General features: G+C 43.8%; 1 protein-coding gene across 9 annotated transcripts in view; it reads right to left on the bottom strand.

Annotated features, from left to right (window-relative positions):
* Positions 1-14,343, bottom strand: part of LOC112250898 (myomegalin) — a 113,912-nt gene that overhangs the window by 28,964 nt on the left and 70,605 nt on the right. For 5 of the 9 annotated variants that reach the window (XM_042321621.1, XM_042321613.1, XM_042321608.1 and 2 more), the window contains 2 exons: positions 420-557; positions 55-174 (listed from right to left, as the gene is read on the bottom strand). In XM_042321621.1, coding sequence (XP_042177555.1) covers positions 55-174; positions 420-557 — 258 coding nt within the window. Of the gene's footprint in view, positions 1-54; positions 175-419; positions 558-1,389; positions 3,638-14,343 lie in introns of those variants that run through there. The other 4 variants (XM_042321596.1, XM_042321606.1, XM_042321603.1 and 1 more) reach the window with 1 other exon arrangement.

The following is a 14,343-nucleotide window of genomic DNA, read 5'->3' on the forward strand; positions in this document are numbered from 1 at the left end:
TTTTTGCCTCTCCTTCATTCCCTCTCCCTCCCTCTTCCCTCTCTCCCTCTATACCTCAGTCTCCTTGCTGTTGACAGTGTCGGTGAGGTTGAGGACGTTTCGTTCCTGTCTCTGGGCCTTCTCTCTGACCAGGCGCAGCTCACACTCCATGTCCCCGAGTCGCACCTGCAGCTTCTACACATCACATTCACAGACACATCAGAGAAGTGCTAAAAATCGAATACTTGTAGTTAGATTTTTTTAAATAAATAGTTTATAAGCAGGCCTTTGAATTAATAGTTCAATTTAGTGTTAATTGTCTGAAGACTTAACAAATAATCCACCTTGGATGCATGTCTACTGTATGCTATGGTCAAGTAGAGTAAAGGAGGAACTGCCTCAGAAGGAGGAATGGTGAAAGTCTGTGGGGGAAGTGGTACCTGGTTCCTGGCCTCGCTCTCTCTGATCTTGGCCTGTAGAGAGTGGACCTGGAGCTGGGCCTTCTGGAGCTCAGTAACACACTGACTTGCAGCAGTCTCATACTGACGAAGCTGGCCGTGCTGTTCATCTAGCAGCCTCTGAAACACACAACACACAACACGCACAAATAGGTTCAGGTTTATAACATTTTTTTTTTTAATGCACGCATATGTACACACACACTTCCCATGCCCCTGTGTGAGAGTGGAAAGTGATGAGGTCAGTTCACTGCACTATAACTTCCTGAGAAAGTAGTCCCTGTTTCCACGGCAGAGTGGCATTTATTTCCTGTTTTTTTGTCAATTCAGCTCTATAGAGCTATCTTTGTGATTGTGAGGGTCTGATTTTGGTCTGTAAAGTCTCTAGTAGTCAGGGATAGTGAAATAACTCCTTGTCATTTCATTTCAAAGATCAACCAATCCTGCTTCCACATAATGTGCTGTAAACCCATTACCGGTAGAGCACACACACTAATACACACACAGGACTCAAGCTGGGCTCTAATGATTACATGCTGTTCCATCAGTTCAGTGAATCAAACTTCAGTGGAAAAACCAACCCACTAAACTCCCTGAGTCATACTTATCAAGTGGCCATTATTTCAGAATATCAGTACGCTCATTCCTAGCCATGTATCAAGGGTAGCTAATTATTAACACGACAAAGGAAGCTATGGAGGTGGATTAAACAGCGGAGAGCATGCCTAACACGGGGCATCGTTGTTCATATAGCAACCATTGTCATGGCTACAGACGTGTTGCTAGGATAACGATGGGGGAAAAGTGGTTTGATTGTCTGTAGAATCACGACCCTTCCAGGCCAGTAGATACCATCCCATCTCCTCCCCAATTCAAGCCCCTCTATCTGGTCTCGTTAGTTCCAGTGTGTCTGTTCTATGAGCCAGGGGCTGGTGGTGGTCTTGCTCGGTACCTGCTGGAAGCAGAAGGGGCCACACTGCACATAGTCATCAAGCCACTGCTCCTCCATCTCTGAAAGCTCTGTCTGCAGCTCCTGCTGACTGCTGAGGCTCACCCACTCTGGGATACCAGGGTGGGAGTAGAGGTCATAGTCTGGGGTTCTGATGGACAGGGGGAGCCCAGAGAGGCCCGTCTCCAGTTTGGGTTTGACCAGGATAGGGAGCTTGCTGCCTTGAGGGGACTTTAGAGCTCTGTACTCCCAGATCCTCACTAGACTTCCAGCCAGCTCCATGGTCAACCCAGAGACTGACCCCTCCCTGGGGGCATCATCCCCCTGGAGACGAGGGTCTCGCCTATGATCCTTCCCTGGGTCCTTCTCTCCTCCCTCTCCCTGCTCTTCCTCTTCCCCAACTTGGTGAGCGGTACAGGGCTGAGCCACGTCCACGGCTGTGTCCTGAGATTCTATCGATGAGCCCGGGCTGAGGGTTATCCTCTCTGTGTCCCCATCGCACAGGGTCCTGTCGCTCTCTGGCCCCATGGGAGAGGACTCTGAGGGGACAGGCGTGGACACTGACCCTGTGGAGGTCTCCTCACCCCCCATGGCACTGCCTGAGTAGCGGGTGGAGGGTTCACACGACGTGCTCCTCCTGCCTAACCGCCGAGGTACCTTACACACGGCCTCGTAGTCAGAGTCGGCCACACGGAGAGCCGCACACCCTCTGCAACGCCTGGAGCGATGCCCAGACAGAGTCTCTGATCCTGAGCATTGAGGGTGATGATGCTGGGTGTGGTGCTGGTGATCCGGGGCCGGACTCTGCTGGTCCTCGTGGTCGGCCCAGGATTCGTACACAGAATTGGCCAGGTCGCCCTGAAGCAGGGAGCTGTACCTGGCCTCCTGCAGGGCTGAGAGGTCCACCACAGGGGAGTCACCCTCAGACAGCCCACCACTGGAAAGAGAGTGGTGGGCTGTCTGAGGGTGACTCCCCTGTGGTGGAGCCCCAGTACCCCCTAGCCCTCCAGCCCCAGTACCCCCTAGCCCTATCCCCATTCGCATCCCAGTCTGATCCTGGATCTGGTCCTCGGTGTTGTTCTTCCAGTACAAGCCTCCTATACACTGTCTCAGCCGGTCCTTCTCCAGCAGCAGCTTGTGCAGGCGCTCCAGGGACAGAGCCTCCACGCGGGCGATCACTGTGTCGAAGCGGTACATGCGGTCCAGCGTGAAGGCACACTTGGAACAGGCAAACTCCCCGCGGCCATCACGGGTCAGCTCCCTGCCCAGGGCGTGGGACAGCAGCACCTGCAGGTTGAGTTTGGAGGCTGGGTGGAAGATCCATCGCCGCTGATTACCGCAGAGCTCGCGGGCGCAGATCCGACACGCCTCCTTCATTTTAATGTCCAACATCACAGAGAAGTTCTGCTCTCAGTTTTACTGGAGGGGAATTGGGTCTGTTCAGATTGTTCAGGCAATAAAATAAAATGTATTGAGCATGATTAAATAAAATCCATGATTTTATTTAAATGATTTAGCTGTGCAATGTTCATTTACTTTTCTTCTATGTTTTATAAAAATGTATTCAAAATAAATAGTAGTCTAATAGACTAGTTACTAGTACATTGTGCCGATTTGCCGTTATGAAAACTCATCGTTGCATCTTCGATGAAGAGAAGCCGTCACAAAAATGGGGTAGCCTATGCCCTTTGCAGTGCTTTGAAGGGGCGCAATGATTTCTATTCAATCGCGATTATATCTATTCAAGACCATCTAAAAATATAGACTGTAGTCTAATAAAACATGGTCAATATATGGAATATAGCGTAATAAGAAAGACACGTCTGTCATTTGTGATAAGCGCCTAAATCCGTTGTCGTTGTCAGTGTCACCGACACTGCGTCTAATCGGTCGAAACACTTTCAGTTCTTCACAAAATGTCATCAAACAGATGATACATTATCAATAGTGCTCAATTCAGATCTAAACCAAATATATCACGCTATTCTTTTCACTGCGGATGTCATCTCATACTGCTTTTTCTGACACGGCTCATCTAAGACAACAAATTACAGTTGCGCTGTCTCATCTCAGCTAATTCAACACTAACACGGAATTCACCACCCGAAAGAAAAAGACTGTAAGTGGAGACGTCCCGTTATTTTTCGGCTCCCTGATAGCAGTTTAGCGGACCGTGTGACGAGGAAAGGAGAAGATGGAACCGATGGTTTCCACGGGGTTTTCACGTGTATCAGAACAGGGCGCGATGGAAACGTTGATCAGGGTTGCCAGGTCCCGCAAATACTCTGACCAATGACAAAACAAAACCCGCCCAAAAGGCCTGAAAATGACCTATTTTTTTTTCACAGCAAAAGAGGAGTTGCCACATTTATACAATAAATAATGTTTCCATAATGTTAAAGAACCAATAAGCAAAATTCGGATTATCAAAATAATAATTATTGCAAACTATGATATGAGGTAATAAACACATTTGAATATGTTGCAAGATAAAAATATAATTTTCCCTTATTAAACTCCCCAGATAATTTTCCAACATTGGATGTCGATTTAACTCTATGATGACTGCTTTGATTCAGCAAAAAGGCATGAGGGGTTATGGTACAGTATATGGCCAATATACCACCACTAAGGGCTGTTTTTATGCAAGACACAACAAGGACTGCCTGGATACAGCCGTTAGTCATGGTATATTGGCCATATACCACAAACCCCATGTTGCCTTATAGCTATTATAAACTGTTTACCAATGTAATTAGAACAGTAAAAAAAACAAAAAACATTTTTGGTCATACCCATGGTATAAGGTCTGATATACCACGGCTATCAGCTAATCAGCATCAGGCCTCAAACCTGGTTTATAATTGTAAATAAATCCCTTTTGCGCATCTGCATAACTAAAGCTAAAACCTGAAAGATGAGTTTGAGTGATGAAAGTTGAACAGAGGATCTCAATCTCTGAGCAGGAAACACTAGGAAGAAGAAAAAGATAAATGTTAGGCTATGTTCTGGCAATTGTGCAGTTATTATGTGCCAGATTTTAAGACAACAAACAGGTACAAATGGCCCATTTGCGAGATTGACTTGTCATTTCAATAAGGCATAGGCTACAGACTAAAATCTGGGTTTATGATTGGAATTCAACTTTGCCATGGTTTGCTTTGATAGGTGAAGGTAGCCTATAGTCCCTGATAGACCTACATTTTATTTCAGACAGTCTACAGTAGCCTAGGCAAGATGTGGTCAAGATGTAAACTGAACGATTTAGCAGCTGGTTTAGATCAAATTAACAGACTAATTCATTCGCAATTTCGAGGTAAGAAGCACTTGTATTTCCCAGTAGCCTGCCTGAATAGGCTATTGAGGATGGGGTCATAATTTCAATCACTCAATTTGATATTCATATTTTTTATTTATTTAACCTTTATTTAACTAGGAAAGTCAGTTAAGAGCAAATGTTTATTTACAATGATGGCCTACCAAAAGGCCTCCTACGGAGACGGGGGCTGGGATTAAAAATAAATAAAATATAAATATTGACAAAACACACATCAGAACAAGAGAGACAACAGAACACTACATAAAGAGAGACCTAAGAAAACAACATAGCAAGGTAGCAACACATGACAACACAGCATGGTAGCAACACAACATGACAACAACATGGTAGCAACACAACATGGGAGCAACACAACATGGGAGCAGCACAAAACATTATTGGGCACACACAACAGCACAAAGGGCAAGAAGGTAGAAACAACTATACATCACGCAAAGCAGCCACAACTGTCAGTAAGAGTGTCCATGATTGAGTCTTTGATTGAAGCGATTGAGATAAAACTGTACAGTTTTGAGTGTTTGTTGCAGCTCGTTCCAGTCACTAGCTGCAGCGAACTGAAGAGGAGCGACCCAGGGATGTGTGTGCTTTGGGGACCTTTAACAGAATGTGACTGGCAGAACGGGTGTTGTAAGTGGAGGCTGAGGGCTGCAGTAGATATCTCAGATAGGGGTGATTGAGGCCTAAGAGGGTTTTATAAGTAAGCATCAACCAGTGGGTCTTGAGACGGGTATACAGAGATGACCAGTTTACAGAGGAGTATAGAGTGCAGTGAGCTATAGATTGCAGTGAGCTACTGCCTGAGCTATGTTGTTGATGTATATTAAGAAGAGTGGGGGCCTAGGATCGAGCCTTGGGGTACTCCCCTGATGACAGCTAGTGGCTGAGACAGCAGATGTTCTGATTTTATAAACTGCACTCTTTGAGAGAGGTAGTTAGCAAACCATGCCAAAGACCACTCAGAGACACCAATAATACTTAGCCGGCCCACAAGAATGGAATGGTCTACCGTATCAAAAGCTTTGGCCAAGTCAATAAAAATAGCAGCACAACATTGCTTAGAATCAAGGGCAATGGTGACATCATTGAGGACCTTTAAGGTTTCAGTGACACATCCATAACCTGAGCGGGAACCAGATTGCGTACCAGAAAGATTACTATAGACATCAGGAAATCCAGTCAGTTGATTATTGACAAGTTTTTCCACCACTTTTGATAAACTGGGCAAAATACAAATAGGCCTATAACAGTTAGGATCAGCTTGATCTCCCCTTTTAAATAAAGGACGAACCGTGGCTGCCTTCCAAGCAATGGGAACCTCCCCAGAAAGGAGAGACAGGTTAAAAAGGTCAGATATAGGTTTGGCGATGATAGGGGTGGCAACCTTAAAGAAGAAAGGGTCTAAACCATCTGACCCAGATGTTTTTTGGGGTCAAGTTTCAGGAGCTCCTTTAGCACCTCGGACTCAGTGACTGCCTGCAGGGAAAAACTTTGTAGCGGGGCTGGGGAAAAAGAGGGAGAAGCATCGGGGATAGTAGCATTTGAAGGGGTGGGAGATGAGGAAATGTTGGACAGGCAAGGAGGCATGGCTGAGTCAAATAGGAATCCTGACTTAATGAAGTGGTGATTAAAGGGCTCAGCCATGTGCTTCTTGTCAGTAACAACCACGTCATCAACATTAAGGGACATGAGCAGCTGTGAGGAGAAGTGTTTCTTCTCCATGTCTTTAACCGTTTTCCAGAACCTCTTGGTGTTAGACCCACAGAGAGAGAACTGATCCTTGAAGTAACTAACTTTGGCCTTCCGGATAGCCTGAGTGCACTTATTTTTCATTTGCCTGAACGAGAGCCAGTCAGCCTGAGAATGCGTGTGCCGAGCCTTTCGCCAAATGCAATTGTTGAGGTGGAGTAACTCTGCAAGGTCACGGTCAAACCAGGGGCTTAATCAGTTTCTAATTCTCATTTTCTTCATGGGGGGCGTGTTTGTTAACAATACCACTGAAAAAAAAGAAGGCCCAAGCGTCTTTGACAGAGGGGATCAAGCTGATTCATTACCATTTTACAGAGGCCAGCTCAGGAAGGAAGGCTTGCTGATTAAAGTTTTTTAGCAAGTGTCTATGACAAATCAGGACAGGTCGTTTTACTGAGCAGCAATTACAAACACAAGCTGTAAAACAGTGATCACTAAGGTCATTACAGAAAACACCAGACTGATACCTATCAGGATTATTTGTTAGAATAACATTGAGGAGAGAATAATCTTATTGGCTCTAGTGCGCCCAATGTCGTTTTCCTGTGCTTTGACGCCTTTATTTCTTGATGAGCATCAGTTCTACCGTGTTACGGGATCGGTGTCCCTAAACCGGGACAGTTGTTTCTAACGTGCGCTAATGTGACTAGAATGACGTTGAATACAACAGCCAACTTTCCGGGACATAGACACTTATGACCCACTGGGAATGTGATGAAAGAAATAAAAGCTAAAATACATCATTCTCTATACTATTATTCTGACATTTCACATGTATACAGTGGGGAGAACAAGTATTTGATACAATGCCGATTTTGCAGGTTTTCCTACTTACAAAGCATGTAGAGGTCTGTAATTTTTATCATAGGTACACTTCAACTGTGAGGCGGAATCTAAAACAAAAATCCAGAAAAACACATTGTATGATTTTTAAGTAATTAATTGGCATTTTATTGCATGACATAAGTATTTGATACATCAGAAGAGCAGAACTTAATATTTGGTACAGAAACCTTTGTTTACAATTACAGAGATCATACATTTCCTGTAGTTCATGACCTGGTTTGCACACACTGCAGCAGGGATTTTGGCCCACTCCTCCATACAGACCTTCTCCCAATCCTTCAGGTTTCTGGGCTGTCGCTGGGAAATATGGACTTTCAGCTCCCTCCAAAGATGTTCTATTGGGTTCAGGTCTGGAGACTGGCTAGGCCACTCCAGGACTTTGAGATGCTTCTTACGGAGCCACTCCTTAGTTGCCCTGGCAGTGTGTTTTGGGTCGTTGTCATGCTGGAAGACCCAGCCATGACCCATCTTCAATGCTCTTACTGAGAGAAGGAGGTTGTTTGCCAAGATCTCGCAATACATGGCCCCATCCATCCTCCCCTCAATACGGTGCAGTCGTCCTGTCCCCTTTGCAGAAAAGCATCCCCAAAGAATGATGTTTCCACCTCCATGCTTCACGGTTGGGATGGTGTTCTTGGGGTTGTACTCATCCTTCTTCTTCTTCCTCCAAACACGGCGAGTGGAGTTTAGACCAAAAAGCTCTATTTGTATCTCATCAGACCACATGACCTTCTCCCATTCCTCCTCTGGATCATCCAGATGGTCATTGGCAAACTTCAGACGGGCCTGGACATGCGCTGGCTTGAGCAGGGGGACCTTGCGTGCGCTGCAGGATTTTAATCCATGACGGCGTAGTGTGTTACTAATGGTTTTCTTTGAGACTGTGGTCCCAGCTCTCTTCAGGTCATTGGCCAGGTCCTGCCGTTTAGTTCTGGGCTGATCCCTCACCTTCCTCGTGATCATTGATGCCCCACGAGGTGAGATCTTGCATGGAGCCCCAGACCGAGGGTGACTGACCGTCATCTTGAACTTATTCCATTTTCGAATAATTGCGCCAACAGTTGTTGCCTTTTCACCAAGCTGATTGCCTATTGTCCTGTAGCCCATCCCAGCCTTGTGCAGGTCTACAATTTTATCCCTGATGTCCTTACACCCTCTCTAGTCTTGGCCATTGTGGAGTGGTTGGAGTCTGTTTGATTGAGTGTGTGGACAGGTGTCTTTTTATACAGGTAACGAGTTCAAACAGGTGCAGTTAATACAGGTAATGAGTGGAGAACAGGAGGGCTTCTCAAAGAAAAACTAACAGGTCTGTGAGAGCCGGAATTCTTACTGGTTGGTAGGTGATCAAATACTTATGTCATGCAATAAAATGCAAATTAATTACTTAAAAATCATACAATGTGATTTTCTGGATATTTATTTTAGATTCCGTCTCTCACCGTTGAAGTGTACCTATGATCAAAATTACAGACCTCTACATGCTTTGTAAGTAGGAAAACCTGCAAAATCGACAGTGTATCAAATACTTGTTCTCCCCACTGTATATACAGTTGAAGTCAGAAGTTTACATACACCTTAGCCAAATACATTTAAACTCAGTTTTTCACAATTCCTGACATTTAACCCTAGTAAAAATTCCCTGTCTTAGGTCAGTTAGGATCACCACTTTATTTTATAAATGTGAAATGTCAGAATAATAGTAGAGAGAATGATTTAGGGTGATAGGGTGCAGGCCAGGCAGCAGGCTGTTAGCCAGCCTGCCAACTTAGTGGAATCTGCCACTAGCACAGTCAGTGTAGTCAGCTCAGCTATCCCCATTGAGACCGTGCCTCGAACTAGGTTGGGCAAAACTAAACATGGCGTTGATCACCTTAGCAATCTCACTGGAGTGAAGACTTCCTCCATTACTGCCATTATTGAAAGAGATTGTGATACCTCACATCTCAAAATAGGGGTACTTAATGTTAGATCCCTCACTTCCAAGGCAGTTATTGTCAATGAACTAATCACTGATCATAATCTTGATGTGATTGGCCTGACTGAAACATGGCTTAAGCCTGATGAGTTTACTGTGTTAAATGAGGCCTCACCTCCTGGTTACACTAGTGACCATATCCCCCGCGCATCCCGCAAAGCGGAGGTGTTGTTAACATTTATGATAGCAAATTTCAATTTTTCGTCTTTTGAGCTTCTAGTCATGAAATCTATGCAGCCTACTCAATCACTTTTTATAGCTACTGTTTACAGGCCTCCTGGGCAATATACAGTGATCCTCACTGAGTTCCCTGAATTCCTATCGGACCTTGTAGTCATGGCAGATAATATTCAAATTTTTGGTGACTTTAATATTCTCAAGGAAAAGTCCACAGACCCACTCCAAAAGGGTTTCGAAGCCATCATCGACTCAGTGGGTTTTGTCCAACATGCCTCTTGACCTACTCACTGCCACAGTCATACTGTCCTGTGGAATAAATGTTGTGGATCTTAATGTTTTTCCTCATAATCCTGGACTATCAGACCACCATTTTATTATGTTTGCAATCGCAACAAATAATCTGCTCTGACCCCAACCAAGGATCATCAAAAGTCATGCTATAAATTCTTGGACAACCCAAACATTCCTAGATACCCTTCCGGACTCCCTCCGCCTTCCCAAGGACGTCAGAGTACAAAAATCAGTTAACGACCTAACTGAGGAACTCAATTTAACCTTGCGCATTACCCTAGATGCAGTCGAACCCCTAAATACCAAAAACATTTGTCATAAGAAACTAGCTCCCTGGTATACAGAAAATACTCGAGCTCTGAAGCAAGCTTCCAGAAAATTGGAACGGAAATGGCGCCACACCAAACTGTAAGTCTTCCAACTAGCTTGGAAAGACAGTACTGTGCAGTATCAAAGAGCCCTCACTGCTGCTCGATCATCCTATTTTTCCAACTTAATTGAGGAAAATAATCATGGCCTCTAAACCTTCAAGCTGCATACTGGACCCTATTCCAACTAAACTACTGAAAGAGCTGTTTTCTGTGCATGGCCCTCCTATGTTGAACATAATAAACATCTCTCTATCCACCGGATGTGTACCAAACTCTCTAAAAGTGGCAGCAATAAAGCCTCTCTTGAAAAAGCCAAACCTTGACCCAGAAAATATTTTTAAAACTTTCCCGAAGACAAACAATGTATATGAAACGCTTCAGTCTGGTTTTAGACCCCATTATAGCACTGAGACTGCACTTGTGAAGGTGGTAAATTACATTTTAATGGCGTCAGACCGAGGCTCTGCATCTGTCCTCATGCTCCTAGACCTTAGTGCTGCTTTTGATACCATCGATCACCGCATTCTTTTGGAGAGATTGGAAACCCAAATTGGTCTACACGGACAAGTTCTGGCCTGGTTTAGATCTTATCTGTCGGAAAGATATCAGCTTGTCTCTGTGGATGGTTTGTCCTCTGACAAATCAACTGTACATTTCGGTGTTCCTTTTAGGACCACTATTGTTTTCACTATATATTTTACCTCTTGGTGATGTCATTCGGAAACATGTTAACTTTCACTGCTATGCAGATGACACACAGCTGTACATTTCGATGAAACATGGTGAAGCCCCAAAATTGCCCTCTCTGGAAGCCTGTGTTTCAGACATAAGGAAGTGGATGGCTGTAAACGTTCTACTTTTAAACTCGGACAAAACAGAGATGCTTGTTCTAGGTCCCAAGAAACAAAGAGATCTTCTGTTGAATCTGACAATTCATCTTAATGGTTGTACAGTCGTCTCAAATAAAACTGTGAAGGACCTCGGCGTTACTCTGGACCCTGATCTCTCTTTTGACGAACATATCAAGACTGTTTCAAGGACAACTTCTTTCCATCTACGTAACATTGCAAAAAGCAGAAACTTTCTGTTCAAAAATTATGCAGAAAAATTAATCCACGCTTTTGTCACTTCTAGGTTAGACTACTGCAATGCTCTACTTTCCGGCTACCCGGATAAAGCACTGAATAAACTTCAGTTAGTGCTAATCACGGCTGCTAGAATCTTGACTATAACCCAAAAATGTGATCATATTACTCCAGTGCTAGCGTCTCTACACTGGCTTTCTGTTAAGGCTAGGGCTGATTTCAAGGTTTTACTACTAACCTACAAAGCATTACATGGGCTTGCTCCTACCTATCTTTCCAATTTGGTCCTGCCGTACATACCTACACGTACGCTACGGTCACAAGACGCAGGCCTCCTAACTGTCCCTAGAATTTCTAAGCAAACAGCTGGAGGCTTGGTGGTTGGTGGTTGAAGATATCCCTCTCGTGGTGTGGGGGCTGTGCTTTGGCAAAGTGGGTGGGGTTATATCCTACCTGTTCACCGGACATGCTACCTGTCCCAGACCTGCTGTTTTCAACTCTCTAGAGACAGCAGGAGCGGTAGAGATACTCTGAATGATCGGCTATGAAAAGCCAACTGACATTTAATCCTGAGTCGCTGACTTGTTGCACACTCGACAACCACTGTGATTATTAATATTTGACCCTGCTGGTCATCTAGGAACTTTTGAAAATCTTGGCTATGTTCTGTTATAATCTCCACCCCGCAGAGATAATGTCCTCAGGTAATTGCATGGTATGCTTTCACCGTCAAGCCTTTTTGAAATCTGACACCGCGGTTGGATTAACAAGAAGTTAATCTTTAAACCGATGTATAAAACTTGTATGTTTTATGAATTTTCATGAGTATTTCTGTTTTTGAATTTGGCGCTCTGCAATTTCACTGGATGTTGGCCAGGTGGGACGGTAGCCTCCCACACCCCCTAGAGAGGTTAAAGGCACAGTCAACTTAATGTATGTAAACTTCTGACCCACTGGAATTGTGATACATTGAATTATAAGTGAAATAATCTGTCTGTAAACAATTGTTGGAAATTACTTGTGTCATGCACAAAGTAGATGTCCTAACTGACTTGCCAAAACTATAGTTTGTTAACAAGACATTTGTGGAGTGGTTGAAAAACAAGTTTTAATGACTCCAACCTAAGTATATGTAAACTTCCGACTTCAACTGTGTGTGTGTATATATATATATATATATATATATATATAAATTGTTGCATATTGCGTTCATATTTTTGTTCAGTAAATATATATACTGAACAAAAATATGAATGCAATATGCAACAATTTCAAAGACTTCACTCAGTTATAGTTCATAGAAGGAAATCAGTCAATTGAAATACATTCATTAGGCCCTAATTTAAGGGTTTTTCATGACTGGGCAGGGACAGCCATGGGTGGGCATAGGCCCACCCACTTGGGAGCCAGCCCAAGCCAATCATCCCCACAAAAGGGCTTTATTACAGACATAAATACTCCTCAGTTTCATCAGCTGTTCGGGTGGCTGGTCTCAAACAATCCTGCAGGTGAAGAAGCCGGATGTGGAGGTCCTGGGCTGGCTTGGTTACACGTGGTCGGTCTGCGGTTCTGATGCCAGTTGGATGTACTGCCGACTTCTCTAAAACAACGTTGGAGGAGGCTTATGGTAGAGGAATGAACATTCAATCCTCTGGCAACAGCTCAGGTGGACATTCCTGCAGTCAGTATGCCAATTGCACACTCCCTCAGATCTTGAGACATCTGTGTCATTGTGTTGTGTGACAAAACTGCACATTTTAGTGGCCTTTTATTGTCCCCAGTACAAGTTGCACCTGTGTAATGATCATGCTGTTTAATCAGCTTCTTGATATACCACACCTGTCAGGTGGATGGATTATCTTGGCAAATGAGAAATGCTCACTAACAGGGGATGTAAACCAATTTGTGCACACAATTTGAGAGAAATAAGCTTTTGGTGCATATGTAACATTTCTGTGATCTTTTATTTCAGCTCATGAAACATGGGATCAACATTTCACATGTTGCGTTTATATATTTTTTCAATGTATATCTATTTTATGAGAAATGCCAATGGCGGCCGTGGTGCAATTTAGAAGTAACCCAAAAACCTGCAGCCCGCGACCAATACATTTCACCCTGCAACATCATTTTCAAAGTAGACCAATTTTCCAGAAAACAAATCACATGGCAACCCTGACTTTGACACACTGGAATGTACCATTTCCCCTGGCTATTGACACACTGGAATGTACCATTTCCCTGAAACAGGGATGATATATTCTTCCTCTCCTGAGCATAATATGCCAGCCTGCCTATCACATTACATAACCATATAGAGTGCCCTTTATACTTTCCTCCCAAATACTTTTATATTATTATCCCTTCAGTTTGTACTGTCCCATTTTATAGATAGTCAAGCAGGTAGAAAAGCAGGTCTAAAAAGTATGGTACTGTCATTATCGGCATGTCCTGTTATTATAATCCATAATAGAAATATAAACGCATAGCCTAATAGAAAATAACATCTAAACGTATACTTCTGAACTGATCAACTGGGCACTGTGTGTTTATACTTGAAACTTAGAATTAGGCCATCATTTCATGTTCATTTGCTTGAAACGTTCTTCTGTCTACTGTGCTGAAGTCATAGGCTACTATGTAAGAATGAGTTCATCTCTTCCCCGGGGCAGGAATTTCCCAGCATCACTCAGGCTTTTGGCCTTCACACACACAGGCCCACATTTCAGCCAAAAACAAGGGGGATAAGGGGAGGAGCGTCCCTGCTCCCTTCCAATCACATGATGCTGTGTGAAGGGATGAGAGTTTAACCCAAATCCTGCCTCTCAAGCTCCAAGCCTTTCCCGTGCAGTGGAAACATGAATCTTCCCCAACCTTAGTACCCCATCTTTCATTATGAGTGCTGTTTATGTTGATACAACATGATGATATGTGATTTGTTTTCTCCAGGGGGTGCAGACCTTTGGAACTCAGTGAACAAACCTCTAATGTACATTTGTCACCCAAAAAGATGTAATAGTTGAACCCTGTAGATGAGATGCCATAACAGCAATCAACCCTAATGATCAACACAATCAAAACTGTATTAATCCTAATCAGTGGGAATTACAGAAGTCTTTTTAC

This window comes from Oncorhynchus tshawytscha, linkage group LG01 (assembly GCF_018296145.1).
Source record: "Oncorhynchus tshawytscha isolate Ot180627B linkage group LG01, Otsh_v2.0, whole genome shotgun sequence".
In the NCBI taxonomy this organism is placed as follows: Eukaryota; Metazoa; Chordata; class Actinopteri; order Salmoniformes; family Salmonidae; genus Oncorhynchus; species Oncorhynchus tshawytscha.